The 19,239-nt window shown below is 41.3% G+C and overlaps 1 protein-coding gene across 1 annotated transcript; it reads left to right on the plus strand.

Moving 5' to 3' along the window:
- The first annotated feature begins 397 nt into the window (after positions 1 to 397).
- LOC139984959 (uncharacterized) lies at positions 398 to 18,659 on the plus strand. The gene is made up of 6 exons (XM_071999118.1): positions 398 to 876; positions 3,035 to 3,562; positions 5,217 to 5,319; positions 17,052 to 17,129; positions 17,909 to 18,089; positions 18,433 to 18,659. Exons 1-4 carry the CDS (start codon positions 874 to 876, stop codon positions 17,078 to 17,080), a joined length of 663 nt encoding a protein of 220 aa, XP_071855219.1. The 5' UTR covers positions 398 to 873; the 3' UTR covers positions 17,081 to 17,129; positions 17,909 to 18,089; positions 18,433 to 18,659.
- The last annotated feature ends 580 nt before the right edge of the window (positions 18,660 to 19,239 follow it).

The raw sequence follows: 19,239 nt of genomic DNA on the forward strand, positions 1-19,239 counted from the left end.
TAACTACTGTTCATGTTCCACCACCGTGCATCAGTAACTACTGTGCTGTGTTCGTAACACGGTAACATGTGTTACAGGTGGCACAGTAACTACTGCAAAGCTGTTACACGTTGAACTTACGAGCCCGAAAGCTTAAAATGCGCGGCGGCTGGGTAACGAAGACTACTCCCTAGCCGTTCGGACTACGGAGTGCATTGTCGGCGCTGCCACAACACGTAGCGGACACACTGCGGCAGCGGTTATTTTAAACTGCATACGAGATTCAGAAGGTATCTTAACTTTTGTCGTTTTGGTAAATCCATTTAATTGAAACCTTCTTCACGGACTGGTGAGTGTGTGCAAGTCTCAAATAGATAGCCTAGTAACAGTAATACAATAGTTTTCCAGCATAATGACTCGGCAGGTACTACTACTACTACTAGGCTAGTACAGTATACCCGTTTGTTTTTGCAAATGCTGGAGTGTTTGATGGCCAGAATTTAACACAAGTCCCACTAGGTTATTAAAGTCGTACAGCCTCTATGCCAGGTACCTTTACCGTAACAAAAGTAAACTTTAGAAGTATTTAACCCGAATCTTGATCTAGTGCTATTCCGCCATAGCCTAGGTACATGCCGCCATACATTTCCGCCATAGGATTCGAGCATTTCCACCATGGCACTGCCTAGGGCGGAAACGTACATTTTAGGAAGTACTTTACCCTGGTGTACAGGAATGTACCTTGGTCTTGGTGTGGTACTGCAGTCCTTCGACTTTTGCTAATGGTGCTAGCTGCTGACTTTCCAGCATGATCGAACTTGAAGGAGGCGGTGTTTCCGGTGAAACCTACTTTAAATCGCATGGAAGGAGAGGTACACCGTCTTCAAATGTTCAATGGTTGGTTGAAGTAATTGAATTAAAATAAAAATTGACAGATTCTAGAAGACCTATTTGGGGACATAATTCTGGGAATTTCTTGTTCCCTAGCCCATCTTTACCCCATCCTAACAATCCATTCCTTGTTATTCCTAGCCTACATACTAACGTTACCCATAACCACAGTTATGTAGGCCTACTCTTAGTCTTACCGCCATCATAGCAAAGTGCTTTACCGCCATGGTGCTAAAATGGCGGAAAGGTATGCACTTTTCTAAGTGGTAAGTACCCCTTTTGACCCTAATTCCTAAAGGCGTGTGTAGTTGAAGAAACCATAGGTATTTTTGTGACATTTATGTTAGGCCTAAACGGTCACTAAACTGACAGACAGGCCTACAGTATGTACGAGAAGGTGAATCACTTTTAAGCAATGTAGCACCAAATTGTCGGTCCTTGCCCTTAAGTCTCGGAAAAAACAGGTACTTGATGCAATCGTTAATACCTTATCACTGCAAAGTATAACCTTTTGGTTTGAGCTGAGCTGTAAACTATATATACTAAATGCATGAGAAACAACTATGGAACACTCGTATGTAATTTGCAGGGGTAAAATTGAATGCAATTACGGCAGAGGAAATAGGATTTTTGTCTTTTGAGTTTGGTGCTAGATTGACGAGGAGCTTTTCTCCTTCTCGCATAGGCATAAATATATTAACAGCTACCCTGGAAATTGGAAATTGTATAATGCTAGGAAACAAATGGCCACTATTTGTGATAAACCTAACTGAAAGCCTGTCAAAGACATTAAAGGTGTGTCCTACATAGCGCTGTTTTCTTTTTTTGCAAATGCCAATAATTCAGTCAAAGTGGTGCAGTTTTCAACACAAGTATTGCTGTGTACGGTGTTTAATTCTTTGTACATTATCTACTCTAATATTATTTAGTCTAACTTGCTAAGTCTAAGATAGGTCTTCTGTGCATTGGAAGATGAAATTTGCCCCTTAAGAAATGTCTGCTCTAGCTAGTTTTCAAAGGGGTGATAATTCTTCAGCTTCTCAATCTGTATGCAACTAAATGAATGTCACTGCTAATTTGTTTACAGTATGTGTGATTATCACATTTGGTGATTACATGTAGTTGCTGGTAACCAGACAGTTGAAAAACCAAATCTGTTAGCCAGTGGGTGTGCACATACCCTGCATGGAGAGTCATGTGACATATCCCGTGGCGGCACAGTTGTTATTTCCCAATATCCGACGGTGCAGTAATTGTAATGTGCTTTTTACGTGACCCGTCATACGGGATACAAAACGTCACGGCCAAACGGCACTACCAAACCATCCCATTCTTACAAACGAACCTCAGGTCAAGCGAGCCAAAAAAAAAAAAAAAGTACATACGCTCACCGACCTGCAGAGACAAAACGCCCAACCCCCCACTGAAATATTACAAAACTACAAAAGGAGGACCAGCACGCAGCGAAACAAAACACCCTTCCCCAGCACACCACCGTCCAAAAAAGGCAGCCCTAGATAGACGGCGAAAATCGCCTTCAACCTGAAGGCGAATGTCAGACTTCACCGCCTCCAGGACTGCCTGCCAACTGGCAAATTTCCCCCTAAAAACAACATCACATCTATTCCTCCAAATAAGTTTTTAGAACAGAACAAACATAAATAATACGCTGCAAATAATACGCAAATAATACGCAGTAATTGTAATCTACTTCAGTACAGTATAGGCCCACAAGAAGGGTAGTGTAGAAATGACATTTCAGTGTGACATTGGTCCACGTACAACCACCATTGCATCATGCATAGAAATTATATCTTTTATATCTTGAAACTTTACCTAGGAAACATTGTAGTTAAATGACTCACATATTTTCACAGCTGTTATATTGTGCAACAGAGGAGAAGCTTTCTCACATAAAATTTGTATAGAAAGTCGTGCTTACTCACCACTTCGATAAAATGTTACGTTGGTTACTCAGCATCCCTCTGAACCTAGAAGTGACTCTCTAAAGCTCTAAAATAATGCCTGTGTTTTTTGCCAAATTACAATAAGTCATTCAAGCTTGCATGTGGCAATATAACCAAAGAAAAGTAAAACCAACTGCCAGACATGTACAGGATTGTAAAAAAAAGATGTAAAAATACTTGTCATCATCTTTTCACAGAGTATCATGCCTCCGAAGCCACCAATGAAAAAACAAAAATTAAAGTTTTTCCATACAAAGGTAAACGACGACCTGACCCAGACGAGGTCCCCATTTGAGTACACAAGATGTAGTCAACAGATGGAGAGGAGTGGCCCTTTGACTAGGACATACCCTGAGAGCAGTTTATTTGCTGGGGAGACATACCCATATCCACCTGCTACCGAGGAGCTCCATCAAGGTGATCCAAGCCCTCTCACAGGAGAACTCAGTATTCGTACTCTGTCAGCATCATCATCACAATCATCTGATGGCTGGAGAAACAGGAAGAGAGAAGCTGCAAATGCTTGGCAGGCACTTCGTTCCAAGCTTACCAAGGCTTTCATTGAGTCAGTTGCCCCAAGCTCCAACATGTGTGATTCCTGCAACACTGTAATTTCAGAACCAGTAATGTGTGAAGACTGCACCTCAAGACCTATCTTCTGCGGGGAGTGTGCGGTAGAAAGTCACAGAGAGAATGTACAGTTCCACCATTTAGTACAGTTTAAGGTAAAAGCCACTTTTGTGTGTTCAAAGAGCATATTTTACACCAGCCCGTCCAGATTGAGGTAGCCAATGCTCTAGTTGAAGATTACCAAACTACACACAAATAACTTCAAAAGCAATTATATATTATATTCACAGAAAGTAAAAAAAAATAATGAGAATATGTGGCTTTGTTCTTTAGCGCCATGTTTAGGGGTTGGCACTGCGATGCCAATTCCTGAAATTGGATCACAATAAAGTAGTTTTTTTGGTCTGTGCGCTGTGATCTGTAAGTACAGTACTTGCACATGTACTGTATGTCCTGTCAAGTACGGGTTATCATTATTTCATGCCCAAACTCATAACCTTATAATGAATATATAATTTGAACCGTGACTAATTTTTCTGCATTGGCATTTGGCTCCAAGAGATAGCTGTTCTGAAAGAGATATTGAAAACAGTAGTATACATCAATGCTGCAAATTCACAAAATGGTTACTCATGATTTCTTTTGGTAGCTTCTACTGAATGATCCCAAGGTGGGATTTACAGTATGGAAATCACGGCTTTCACTAACAGTAGTTCCTCCTAGCTTTTGGTTTCTGAATAGGAACTTACAGTATATGCAAATTTCTAGTGTTCTTGCATGGTTACATTTCTAGGGTACTGTAATGGGTAGTGGCATGGATGAATTAAAACAGTACACTCAATGAAGCTACAAATTCTGATTCTCATGCACCTATTACAATATGATCTTTTATGAATTATGAATGTAACACATTTTGTCATACTGTGTAAAAAACTATGATGTTCTGTGAAGTTCCTACTTAGATTAAACTGCAGGTTAGGACAATTGATTTTCATGCTTGTTTCGATCATAACCTTAATTGTTACCACCCTGTACTCTACTAGGCTGAGCTTTATGTAACACAATAACATGCAGGGAAGGGGTCGGGAGAGGGGCATTGAAGAGACCTATTCGCTACTGGTTGATCATTTCTGGTAAATGTGGATAAATAGTGACTAACTGTGTTAATTTAAACAGAAAAAGTTTAGTGTAACCTACTTCAATGCATGCAAGTCTCGTAGAAGGCTGCCTGTAGATTAATTTCAATGATATCCAACCTATTAATGTAATATCATGTACAGGAAGAGGAATATATATGACACCCACACCTGGTACACCATTTTTCATGGAGTCTGCTTTGGGGCCTACAAATCTGGTGCCCTATATTCCGATAAAAAAGTATAATGAGCATGGCAGACAGAGACATTACTCTAAGATCCAAGATAATAAAAAGACATGTTATTTAATGCAACAGTCTGTGAAAGGCAACCTCTCTTGCTCAAGACACCTCCCATCTGCACCCCCCCCCCCCCAACATCAAAAAACCATTTACAAGGAATGTTGCACATATGGAGCATCATAAACTTTCTACACCACCCTTGTAATACAATGAGATGTTTTGGCATTCTTCAAAGTTGGGGTAGTACACAAATTTTCAAGATTCTTAATTAAAACTACCTTCTGGAGAGATTAAAAAGGACCCTGCTGCACAGTATTATGAAAATCTTCAAGAAATGAAAATTGCTTTTATTTGACCAAACTTTTTTGGACCTTTACCGTAAGTGATGAGCATAACACTATCTTTTTGCTTTTTATGTTTAATGCTCACAGAATGGATACCGCTCAACTTTTAACTTCTGCAGAGAGCTCAATGCCTCACAACACAGTTGTAACAAGAAATATTTGAAGTCAATGAGGTTATTTGACAAACATGGTAAGAATTACACCCCATAGTGGAATACATACACTGTTTAATACCATGCTGTGATATGCTTCTTTGTGCAATTCAACTGATAATGCCATGTTGCATTATTGTGATGTACGGATATGGGTTTGTGACTCTTTATTGTGTGGGATAACCACACGAGGGAGTAATTCATTATCATCATACTTTGCGGGTGGATTTATTGCAATGTTTCTCCATATTAACCACGCCCTACTACATTTGGTGACATATGTTGAAGTGTACAGTAGTTGCAAAAATGTGACAACCAGAATTTCTCTAAAATGGGTATGATGATACTGCATGGGATTATATACACATGCTATACACATAAAATTGTTTCTATTAATAAGGGGTTAGCTTAGATATATTCAGGATAAAAAGGTTGAGCTTTTGTATAAATTTTTCCTCAGAAGCAAACAAACTAGGAAATTATTCTCTATTTGAAGATTGCAAAGAAACTATTGTGATCTCCTTTGTGTTTGTTGAGTCTCCTCTTCAGTGTGTATAGGCCTAGTTGTAATCTATATGTGCCTCTTTGCTCTTGTGTATTGGAATCAGAATTCACTGTCGATTGAAATTGATGATGTTCTTATGCAGCCTTTAATAATAATGCCATAAGTCATTACAATTTCTCAAGAAAGGGAACCACGATAATTACTTGGTATGATTTTGCCTTCATCGCTCTCCCCTGCATTAAGGAAACCTAATAGATATCAAACACAAGGGTTTGGTGATCTGTTGATTAAAGGCATTGAAGACACGCCTGAAACCGCTGCCATCTGAAAAAGTAAACTTTCTGTTGCTTGCAAGTGAATTTTTTTTCGTGCCGCTACAAAATGCAGACAGTAATGAAACGTGATACCTTGTTATCTTTAATCTAGCCCTGAGATGTCCATCGCTGCTATGTACACTGTGTTGTGGGTATTGACTGTAGCTGCATGTAAAGACTGTGCACAAGTGTCTAATTACAGTACCTACGGTAGCAAACTGTGTGTGTATTTTCTGGGATTGATGGTGGTGCCTAAAACGCTTCTGTTACACTTCATTCGAAACTAGGTCAGATGACCGGCATGAGATGTTTCTTTGTGCACGAGTCTTCAATGCCTTTAAGCATGCCTCCCTTTTCCCTTTAACCATTGCAGGAATGGCTTTTTCTGTTCAAGTGACTTTTTGCCATTGCACAAATGATACAGAGAGTCTTGTGAGATGTGGTTATTGGCCATCTAGTCCGAGGAATCCAACTTGTGCAATAAGTGCTTTTTACGTGACCCGTCATACGGGATACAAAACGTTACGGCCAAACGGCACTACCAAACCATCCCATTCTTACAAACGAACCTCAGGTCAAGCGAGCCAAAAAAAGTACATACGCTCACCGACCTGCAGAGACAAAACGCCCAACCCCCCACTGAAATATTAAAAAACTACAAAAGGACGACCAGCACGCAGCGAAACAAAACAAAACACTTGTGCAATAAGTATCTGCTTGCTAAAATGGATTGCAACATTTCTACTGTCTATATGCCAATCATTGAAGTGGCTACATGGAATAGCAGATAACGATGTGAGTGTCAAGTTAACTTTGCAGCTTGTTGTGTCCCCCTAGATGTGGGTCTTGAAAAAAATTTGTTGGTAAGAATTTTAGGTAATAGAATCAGAATTTAACATGTCGTAATACTGACTGCACATTGATGTTCACAGGAAACAATACGATATTGTTTTATCAGTGAGTAACCATTTGAAGTTGAGCACACATAGGGCACTCCACCGCATCTCACAAATGTCTTATTTAATACTTAAGATGGCTCGCTTTTTAAATAAAAAGTTGTTTTTTACACAGTTTAAACAGCCAAAAGGAAATACATATCTTAGCTTTGATTTTCATGGATATTCTGGTATGTAACATGCAGGCATTGATGTAGGAGTTTTTTGACCAACAGGTGTGTGCTGCTTGTTTTACAGTCATTAAGTTAGCACATCTCCTATATCTTCATTTACAAGCAAAAATTGTATCCGACTAACATTTTGAATTTTCAGGTATCCTACCTGTATCGCACCTTAACAGATGAGACCTTTGAAGAATTCCGTCACTTTTACTTTTTGATCAGCCACCTACAAGGAGAGGGTCTTGATATAGATGATGGAACATCTTGTCCCGCTTGTCCAAAGGTAACGTGAAACCTAAATTTAATCATATAAATTACTTAACACTTGCATTCAATTTATACAAAGGTTTGCAACTGGTAAGTTATAATAGCATTACAGGAATCCTTCAATCATTGGCAGCACAGGGGATGATGATGCCGTTCCTGATCTAAGAATAGGAATACAAAGAAATGTTTGCAAATATTTAAGTACTTTAATATTAAACATTTTGCATCATTTTGTATCTTGAGGATTCACTTGCCCACCCCCCCCCCCTGTTATCTATAAATTATTGGATTCTCAGCTGTCAATTTTGGCCAAAAATGTAGCTATAAATTTGCTACAGCTCAAAAAAATAAAATTGTTAGGGTATTCTGCTTTTCTATAAAGTTTGCAGTTATGATTATTGCATAGAATGCTCCTGTAGTGCAAATTTCAATTTCTCTACAGTGGAATTTTTAGTTGGAATATTTATTGCATGCTCTAAATATTTGTGACAGCTCATTCAAAGATATTTCATGCTAACACCAGGAGAACCAATGCTGAAGTCCATCACTAATTGTCCATCACACATTGGAGAATACTTCTTAACATATCACAGGGTGTCTTAAAGCAGCATTTTGCGTCCTTTTCTATTAACTTTCTCAACCTCATTGACTCCACGATGCAATAACGACATACATAACTAGCTGATCTATTCAAATCTGACTTCAAAAATGGTGGCAAATTTACAACTTTCAACTTTGATTACTCAAAGATTTTTTCCGTTGGGCAATTGTACCAGGGAGTTCCATAACAACTCCCTGGTTGTACCAATGCAACGTTTGAATCTAGTTTTAGCAACGGCTCATAACTAAACCTGCATCTCTGATTGGTTGAATTCAAACTAGCAGGTTTTTGGGGGAACTGCATGCGATTAATTTTAAATGTGGATTTTGTCGTTATACACTTTTCTCATTATCTGCAAATGTCCTTAATTACTCGCCAATTAATGCTGCTTGCAGGGAAAAACTTGGCTAATATCTTAGTTTGCTGTTTTGTGAGTGATATATGTAAAAACCTCTATGGACATGTCAAAAAAGTGGAAAATTGCAACAAATGCAAAGTCTTGCTTTAATTTTTGCCTTAATTGTTAATATTAAAAAAGTAACAAGAAATAATATATTATGATGAAAGCATATGAAGTTACAGTGTTGGAATAAACATACATGAACCATTTCATTTTAAATGAAGCATGAAAAGTAGATTTGTTGCACAAGTGGAATCCTGAAAATATTATAAGCAGATAGTAATATTTATATCAAGTCCCTTGAGAGGACAGAATAGCGTGGATTAACGCCAATACATAATCCCTCTTCAATCTTGTTTGTCTCGCCATCTTTATCAAGAGGTTTGTGTCTGTAAACATGTGGTTTTATGTTGATCCCACCACTATTTACATGCAGAATGACATGTGTCAATTTCATTTACAGTTTATGGTAATCTTTCTTTTTACTGTTTTCTACTCCCCTAATAGGAAGAGGGGAACATTTTTGTCAGTTTTGATGCCAATTTTGGTCTTGTCAGAAAGAGCAACTCAGGCACAAGTTCACAGCCATCGAAGCATGCTACAAGGTACTTCCTTGATGATAAAGAAGTTAATTCTTTTGTAGACAGCTACCAATCTGAGGAAGTGAACACACTTGGAAAACAAAGACTTTGAAAGTTCAATTATTTTCTTTTTGCCTAGTTCAAAGTTCAGATAAATATGATCAGTTAATGATGTAGTATCCAATGATAAGCTCACATTCTTAAACAATAATGTTTGTCTTCCTGACCTAACTCAGGTCTGGGTTTTTTTGTGTCCAAAATGAGAAGTTTGAGCTTTTCTCTTGTTGAAACACATTATTTGTATTCATTGAAGAAAAAATATACATAAAATTCTCTTATCTGAAATCTACCATATATCTGCAACTCTGATCAGCTCAAATGGTACAGCTTTTTGCAGGCAACCAATCATTTCGGACAAAAGGAGGGGGGGGGGGTGTTTATCTAACTAAACAGAGTTATTGCCCTCAAATGGCTATAATTGTTATCTTTGCATTCCTACACTTGCAATCTATGTAACAAGTATGTCTCTCAGTTTTGCACAGTTGGTGCACTCGAGTCTATCCTCTTTTGTGTTCTCTTGTTTTCAGTTGTTTCAAAAATATTGAACTTCTTGAGACATTATTCAAGTACATTCATTTTAGCCACATTTGAAATGTGCAATCTCCTTTGATGTACATAGTGTTGTATTTTGTGTCATATCTCTAGGATTGTAGCAACTTCCAGGCAGCCAATACAATTCGCTCAAAGAACAAATCCGCAAACTTGTCATCAAAGGGTGTATTCGGCTGTGCATGTAGACATGGTATTCCTCGCCTTTTCTTAAGCATGCGCCATGGTGAACGGTGAGTATATCAAGTTGTGCTATGATTGTAACTCAAGTTCTCTCAAAAGTATATAATTTACTCTGAGTGAGAAATTTAATTCAGATGTAAAAAAATAAACAAATCAAATTTATTAAATTGTTATTTCTCACATAATCTTATTCCATAAGTTATTGTATCTTAAACAAAGGAATATAATTACTGAAATATCTTTTCATGGGCTCTGTGCCACAAACACTTCCTTGACGATAGGTCTGATGAAATGGATTAGTAGGCATAGTACAAATGCATAATGTTTGTGTTGCTTTGATTTATGATGATATAAGTAAAGTGCTTTTTACGTGACCCGTCATACGGGATACAAAACGTCACGGCCAAACGGCACTACCAAACCATCCCATTCTTACAAACGAACCTCAGGTCAAGCGAGCCAAAAAAAAAAAAAAAGTACATACGCTCACCGACCTGCAGAGACAAAACGCCCAACCCCCCACTGAAATATTAAAAAACTACAAAAGGACGACCAGCACGCAGCGAAACAAAACACCCTTCCCCAGCACACTACCGTCCAAAAAAGGCAGCCCTAGATAAACGGCGAAAATCGCCTTCAACCTCAAGGCGAATGTCAGACTTCACCGCCTCCAGGACTGCCTGCCAACTGGCAAATTTCCCCCTAAAAACAACATCACATCTATTCCTCCAAATAAGTTTTTTTACAACAGAACAAACATAAATAATACGCTGCAACACAGCAACGGAACAAACTGGAGGATCTAATCCATACAAGACAAAACCCTGTCCTACCGACCAGGAACGGTCTCCCGTTAAACGGTCGGTCCAGGACTGAAACCACTCCCACAAGTTCAAAACAAAGGGGCAATGCCAAAAAACATGGGCAGTACTCTCTAAGCTGTCACAGCCGGTCCTCGGGCACAGTCCATCACCCAATCGCCAGTGATACCTTTTCAGATTGGTCACCAAGGCACCGTGTGCAATTCTCCATGCAAGGTCACGGAGCCTGCAACCATTCAGCCTTGAATGCACCGAACGCCATACTTCGACAGGATGACGTCCCTGTACAAAAATTGCACCCAAGGCCCTATCCCGCAACGAACTGTGAACGAGGGCCGGCCGTGACAGGTCAACAGGGGGCAACTCAATCAGAGCGGAGCAAATGACACGCACCACCCTGTTTGGAGTACTACTATGCGGTTCTCTGTTGCTAAACAGCGCCGGGACCCATCGACGCAGGTGCAAACCTCCCCAAAAACGCACAAAATATGAACAAGGCAACCCTGGGTCAGTTACCGCTACAAACAACTGCTTAAATAACAAACAAGTTAACTTACTTCCCAGATGAACCACCCCTAACCCACCCTTCTCCAGTTTTTGGTACATTACCGCCCTTTTGACAAGCTCTGTACCACCCGACCAAATAAATGAAAATATCGCTCTCTCCAACCGCACTAGGACGCGACGCGGAATTGGATACACCGCGCCCGGGTACCACAAGATGGGCGAAACAAAACGATTAACTACGGTGACTTTCCCTAGGATCGAAAGCCAGCGGGTGCCAAAGGTTTCGAGCCTGCTCTCAAATACCTCAGCCCTCTCGCTCCAGGTGACATCACCAGGTGCATCGTAGCCGAACCATATACCATTAATTTTGATATTCTGATCCGACCACGACGCACCGAATGGTAAGTCTCTGTATCTCCAGCTACCAAGACGAAGGCCCTTTGTCTTTTCTGGATTCAACTTCGCCCCGGTAGCTCTCTGAAAAATAGATAAATCCTGCGAGAGTGCGCGAAAGGAGCCCAGACTCGAAACAACACATGTCACGTCATCTGCATATTGAGCGCATTTCACTTTGGCACCCCCTGGCACAACGAATGGAACAAGTCTGGAGTCCCTTTCCAAAAGACGAGAGAGGGACTCGCTAAACAAAACATAAAGTAATGGAGACAAAGGGCACCCCTGGCGCACCCCCCCTCTCTACGTTAAAAACCTCCGAACAAAACCCATTTACGATAACAGAACTGAAACTTTCCTGATACAAAACAGAAATCCATTTACGAAAATTTGGGTGCAACTGAAACGTCTCCAATACATTCATTAAAAAACCGCGATCCACCATGTCAAAGGCCTTCTGCTGGTCCAGAGACACCAATGCACATGGCAGATCACGCTCAATAACAAAGTCGGTCAAGTCGCGCATCAACCACAAGTTCTGCTGGATGCAATGACCCTTCACTGCACAAGTCTGGAGATCACCCACAAGATGCGGCATAGCCAGTGCAAGGCGGTTGCACAAAGCCTTAGCCAGCAACTTGTAGTCCACATTTAACAAGGTGATCGGACGCTTGTTACGGGGATCCAAGGGGTCCCCAGACTTGGGCAGCAAAGTAATCATGCCCAGACGTTGACTTTGGTTAAACAGTCCGTTTTGGAAGGCGTCCTCGAAGACGGCTCTGATGTCGGGTCCTATTATTGCCCAGAAGGTTCGGTAGAACTCCCTCGGAAGCCCGTCCGAACCCGGGGACTTGCCATTCTTCATCTTCGAAAGCGCCTTCCAAAGCTCAACAGTGGTTATTTCGCCCCCCAAAATATCATTGACATCGTGGGGAACGGTTTTTGAGATTCCCCTCAATAAATCAGCCTGTGCCGACAAGTCGACATTGCCACGCGTAAACAAACTCGAATAGTACTCTTTATATACGCGGACAATGCCGTGAGGGTCACTAACCACGGTCCCATCAGTAGCGCGTACAGACGGGACGCGTCTGTCACCTGCCGATGAACTAACGGACTGGTAAAACCTCAGTGAAGGGCGCTCCTCGGCTTCCACCGCTTCGACACGGGCCCTGACGCGGGCACCGTGGTACTTTTCATCGAGATAAGTCTGCAAAGCGATGACTGCCGAAGGGTCGCCAAACTTCACCTCCGCGCACAGCTTGGAGAATTTTTCTCTTCGACGCCGTGCGCGGGTCACGCAATACTGAATTGCGTAGCGTTTGATGCGCAACTTGACCTCATCCCACCATTGGGATGTAGAAGCAAAGGCCGGCTTCAATGTTTGCCATCCTTTGTACCTGGTCTCGAAACCCTGGCGGAACTCTGCCTCGCCAAGAATCCGACAGTTAAGCTTCCATAGGCCCCGCCCGATGGGGAAAATGGAAGGCAAAACAAAACGTGCTACTACAGTGTCATGGTCAGAGAGCGGACAGCTGAGCGTCTCGCAACCCGAAAATGTAAAACTTACGGGCGCATACACTCGATCTATCCTGGAGGCATCTTCTCCGTTAGGCCTCACCCACGTATACACCGTACTACACGGGTGCATATGCCTCCAGACATCGGCTAAAAGGTGTGCCGAAGTGAATCTGTCCAATTCTGTGATCCCAGCGTCGGGACTTGCAGACACAGAAGTTCCGAGTCTGTCAAGACCCGAGTCTGGGACACAGTTAAAGTCTCCGACCATGACACACGGCGCACTACCAGGAACAAAGGAAGGCAGCGTGTTAAAAAAATCTCGTCTAGCAGAAGGCCGATTGGGAGCATACACATTGCAAATGGCGATGTTACCCTGTGGATACTTGAATAGAATGCAAACCAATCGGCCCTCGTGATCCGTCTCCACCCTAGTGGCACAACCCGCCTGACGAGCTGACAGAAGGATGACAGTGCCACAGGATGAAGACGAACCAAACGAAGCATGCAGCTCACCACCCCACTCATAAGCCCATAGAGGGACATCTTCTTCCAAAATATGTGTTTCTTGCAGGCAAACGCAGTCGACCTCCATTGATTTACAATATTGGAAAATGCGACTGCGCTTGCGATGATCCCTCATGCCATTCACGTTCAAAGTGGCAACTGAAAGTGTATGGGCCATGAGAGGGCAGTGGTGCAAAACTACGAAGACGACGATTCCGTAAGCTTCAAGCGCGCCCTTGACGACATATCGTCGTCCGAGTCGTCACTTGAAGCCGACCTTTTAAGAGAGGGTTCCCCCATTTCGTCGTACCAGCTCGTCCCAGTGGCACGTTTCGGCTCGCTGATCACCGATTCACCGGAGTCGCTGTCAGACAGAACCTCCGGAGAATCGATGACCACTGATTCTCCGTCAGACAAAGCCTCCGGATCTGGCGATACCGGCGGCGGACTGGGGACGGAACTGGACGAGTTGATGGGGGAAGCTGGTGGAGACTTTCTCGGTGCGGGCACGGGGTTGGGGTCTGCAACGACGGGGGAGGGTGAACCAGGTGCAGGGGAGGGTGAAATCCCACCAGATTCCCCCTCCTCTCGTGAAGTAGTAGGTGCGTCGGAACTTGACTTACCCCCACTCTTAGTCCTAGAGACATAAGAGGAGGGACAAGCTCGAAAGACATGTCCCTCCTTCCCACATAGTGAGCACACAACCTCGTTTGGGCAAGCGGTGCTATCATGCCCAAGACGAAGGCAGCGCCCACATTTCTTGTTTGGGCAGCCCTTGGCTTCGTGCCCGGTCTCCCCACACCTGAAGCAGGTACGGGGCTGACCGGGATACCGCACGTGGGCTTTATGCCCTGCTATAAACAGGAAGGAGGGAATGTCCTGTTTCAGGTCGATCCGAACCTGTCGGTGCCCGTTCAACACCCCAGGGGCTTGTGCATAGGAGCACATTTTGGCAGCCTTGACAGCCCCGAACCGACCCAAAACCGTTACGACAAGTTCCTGCCGCACCTCTAGTCCTACGTGGATGACAGTTACCCATACGGATCGCTCGTATGGAGTAACTGTCATCCCCTCGACGTTACTCAGCAACGTGACACCTTTCTGACGGGCCACGTCACTGGTAAAACGTAAATCGTACGTATTACGACCCTGGAGAGCTTGCAAAGCATCAACCTCTCCAGGCACAACAACACCCTTGCTCTTCAAAATACTAAAAACTTGCACCGGTGGAACAGCTTGTTCACCGGTGAACGACAACTTAACTATCCGAGAATCACGGCGCGATGCCATGATACCGAAGGTGGCTAGGCCACAGGGGAGTAACACAAAACAAACAAAAGACAGGATAGTGAAACAACAAACGATATACGAACTGAGGAAAACACACGAACACAAGCTATCACACCCGCCTGGCGGGAAGTATAGCACAGCACAGTACAATAACAGCTGTAACAGATGAAGAGCGAGAGCGAAAACACGTCCGCACTCCACGAAAGCCAACTGCCCTATTCATACGTTCAAGTGATGTAAACCAAAACTTCAAACCTATTTGGCACATTTGCATGTCAAACTCGACTTGCAAGAACTCTTTGACTATCAGGGATGAAATTTAGTTTGCATACTTCAGAAACTAGTGCATTGTTTGTAGTAACTCTTGAAGGTTATTCATCACATGAACACAATGAGATATGCTGGTGGTTGTCGTGAGCATTCCTGAATGAAGTCCTGAACTGCTGTTCTTTGCCCTTTTTTATTTGAAGACTATGCTTTTCTTCAGACCCAACTACTATATCCTTTTAGAGATGTAAACATCTTTTCTTAGTGATGATAAGATGTATCAGAGGTGCAAAGCACACTGAGTATCCACAATCGAATTAATGCATTCATTGATCTTGTCATCCTAGAAGCCTGCACATGTATCGAAAAGTGTATGCCCTCCATACGCTGCGTGTTAAATTGTATGTCATTGGTTTCTGTACTCTTTACACACCATATATGTTGATGTGGTGTAACTTGGCCATTGTGGTAACATGGATATCAAACTGCTGTATATTTAGTATGTCTGAGAAATTGGTGTAGCATAGATTGCTTCTGATCATGCTCTTCTATTTACTCATCCCAAGCATGAAAATGGAATGGATAATTGTAGTGAACAATTTAAAGCATTTTCTGATGGAAGATTTTGATACATTGTCCTCATAGTTCTTATTTCTCTTTCTAACCAAGTGAAACTTGTCCCCATTTGAAAGATTTCTGCTTGTACAAATCTAGTTTAAAATATTCACCAGTTTCTCACTCAAAGCACCATTTTTTGAGCGCATCTATTAGGTGAATGATGTTATGTGTGCGAATTGGTAAAACAATCGACTTGCAGTTAGCACTTCTATTTCCGCAACATAAGCACTTTCACAAGTACATGCACAGGTGATTCCCTATTATATATTACTGAACGTACACATTGTGAACGTAGGTATACAGCCTACCATGATCACTTGGTCATACATAGCTAATCACTGGTATCTGCAGATTTAGATTATATCAGTACTTGAAGATCTGCATTATTGGCCTAAATTTAGCACCCTATATTGCAAAAGCAGTCTTTTATTAATTAATAGACATGCCATGGTATGATATGAGCTCTGTACTTTCCACAGTTATTCTAGATAAGGATCATCCTATTAAAGCCTTGAACTAACAATTAGAATTTTCTCTCAAGTCCTAAGAGGGCACAAGAATTGAAAGGTATACTAGCAGCTTTTTCCATGGTAACACTTTTAGGTCATTTTTCCTTTTGCAGGTATGCATACCCGGCACTACTGTCATTTATGATATTGCGTGCAAATTCGAAGGACACATTAAGGTGCGAACCTCTAACACCTGTATGTATGTGGAATACAATATGCCCAATACGTAATGTATTTTCCTTACCATTGGAAACAGATTCACAATGTAGAGTTAATCTAGGTTTCAGAGTGAATTCTAAATCTTATTCCTTTAATGCGTTGTGGCACATTGTTGTATTAATTGAATTTCATGTAGGAGGAAAATATGCGTCACATTCTTAGCTAACACTAGTATCCGACGTAGACATCGCCCAATTTCAGATCCATCTATCTGTCTATAGATCTGTCTGACAGTCGGTCTGCCCATCTGTCTGTCTATCCACCATGTCTGTACGTCTGCCTATCCGTATGTCAATAACTACAAATACAATGCTACTTTTCCTGCATTCTGTCGTGAAAATTTATCACAGTGATCACCACAATAGGGGCATTACTAGTGCTCAGGAAGCTAAGGTCAAAGTTCACTTTCAGTAAGAGTCATCAGCCATTTTGTGAAAACACAAAATATGCTTCTCCACAATTGCAATAGATGAACAATGACATTTGGTAAGAATTATCAATTTATATTTTGAATTTAAAAACAACAGTTGTTCTTTGTCCACAGAAGAATATGCCGGAATTGGGAGGTTTTGATATGGCACTGCCTGTATTTCATGCATATGGACATAAACTTCATTGCCAGGTAAACACATGCACGCTTCTGACAAGTTGTCTGCTTCCTCTCATACTACATTTTTCAGAACAGGCATGCAAGTGTCGTATGCCACCTAGTTTTATAACTGAGGTAGTTGTATGAGTATGTATGTACACATACTTTTTTTATTGGGTGTGTGTGTGTGCTTGGGTGCAGGTGAATGTGTGTGCTTTGAGTTAATTGGAGACCATTACAGTTTTCAAATTGTGCATGTGACTATGAGCCTAAAGTAGGTACCAGTATTATATTGGTTTTGGTGGATTGAAATCACAGAATGTTGATAAGAAAAAATCTAGTGTACTAGAAGTATAAATAGAGCACATGTTTTGCATTATTCGTTAGTCCGCTGGGAGTTGGGGCATTTGCAGAAATTTGTAAATCAATTTTTGGTCTTCATTCATTTTGTTGATCTATCAACTTCAGTGCTCCCATATCACCTTGTCAGTGCATGTTAGTTATATTTTGAAAAAAAAAATCGCCTGTTGCATAACATCATTCGTAAGTGACCTCACAGGCTAGACAGCCTGTACAGTTTGCTCTGCTTAGATGCTTTTTGTACAGAGAACATGTGTGTTGGCTTTAAAGCAATGTGTTCATTGGTTGGTAGATCAAGCACATCAGATGATGTGGCGAGTAATGACTTATTCAGTGCTGGCATGCTATATTAAGGGCCAATACACCAGACCTTTACTTGACTAATAGAGATTTGTGAATTTTGCTGTAAATGAATAATAATCAGCATTTTCCGTTGTTTTTTGGTGGTGTAGATGTCGTATACCACAAGATGGAAGAAGGCATTTGGCCTAACGGACGGGGAGTGTATGGAACGTTTATGGTCATTTCTGAGAAAGTTCTCTCATATCAGCAAAGAGATGACCCAATCACACAGGATCGATCTTCTAAGCGATGCACTGTTGCATTATTCTGCATGCAAACTTGCCAACCTTAGTGAGTTACTTTAATGAATGCGCCTTACATGATCAGTTATTGATGTTAAGGTAGTGACTACCATGTGCATATGCATCAACTATCTCAGTCAATACAGTAAGGCAACTTTCTCAAATAATATGACAGACCATTTCTGCTAAGTAATACTGTGTGCCAAAACCAATTTTTTCAGTAATACACAATTGATGAACTTCCAAGATTATGCAATTTGAGTGATTTGCAGCACTTACAGAGAAATTGGTTTTGTAGGCTAAGTCTTGATATGTGTTACTTATTAAAATTTGTTTTGTGACATAACTAAGAAAAGCAAAGGATCACCATATTGTGATAATTTTTGTTTCAGCCAGCACCACAAACACATTGTAGGGATACAAGTCTGTGTGGTAGTAGGCCGACATACATTATGGATACAGGCATCTCATCTATATGCACTGGGATATGTAAGCAGAAATTTGGTAGTGTTTACATTAAGATTCACCATACTTGTATTAGGTAATTTCACAAATAAAATCAGGAGCAAAGTAGACTAAGGATTTTTTCCGTAGTGAATCAAAATCACCACAACCCTGATTACTGCACACATGCTATGATTATTCCTGCATTAGCTACAAGTTTCAGCTGATAGAGCTGAAAAGTGAACAGGTACAAGTCGAACTTTCATCACTTTTAAGTTAAGTATGCACACATTACTCAATATCAGAACCTGCCATTTGGTCACAAATGGTGATTTATAGAGTATCTTGTTTCCAAATTTATTTAATTAATTGCCAATTTATGGGGTATTTGGGTTTATTTGCATAATGAAGCTTTTTTATCACAGAAAATTGGCAAATGTGTGATGCATGGTTAGCTGCATAGTGAAGGTTTAAGGTAAGTAATTAAAGTTCTCATTTGTAGAACCCTGTTGTGTGGACAATCCTGTGGACCATGGAAAGAAAAAGCAATGTAGTAAGTCACCTACAGATACCATCCTCTCCAACCCTCCCCTTTTAAAATGAATAGTTGCTATAACTCACCTGCTCCCCACCCCCCCCCCAAGTGCACAAAATCTAAGAAACAAAATTTTTGAAGATTCTCTCACCAGTCACCACACTTCCTTAACCCTCCCCCCTCCCCTAACCTCCCAGTTAATTAAAATTATGACATGTTT

This window comes from Apostichopus japonicus, chromosome 17 (assembly GCF_037975245.1).
Source record: "Apostichopus japonicus isolate 1M-3 chromosome 17, ASM3797524v1, whole genome shotgun sequence".
Lineage (NCBI taxonomy): Eukaryota > Metazoa > Echinodermata > Holothuroidea > Aspidochirotida > Stichopodidae > Apostichopus > Apostichopus japonicus.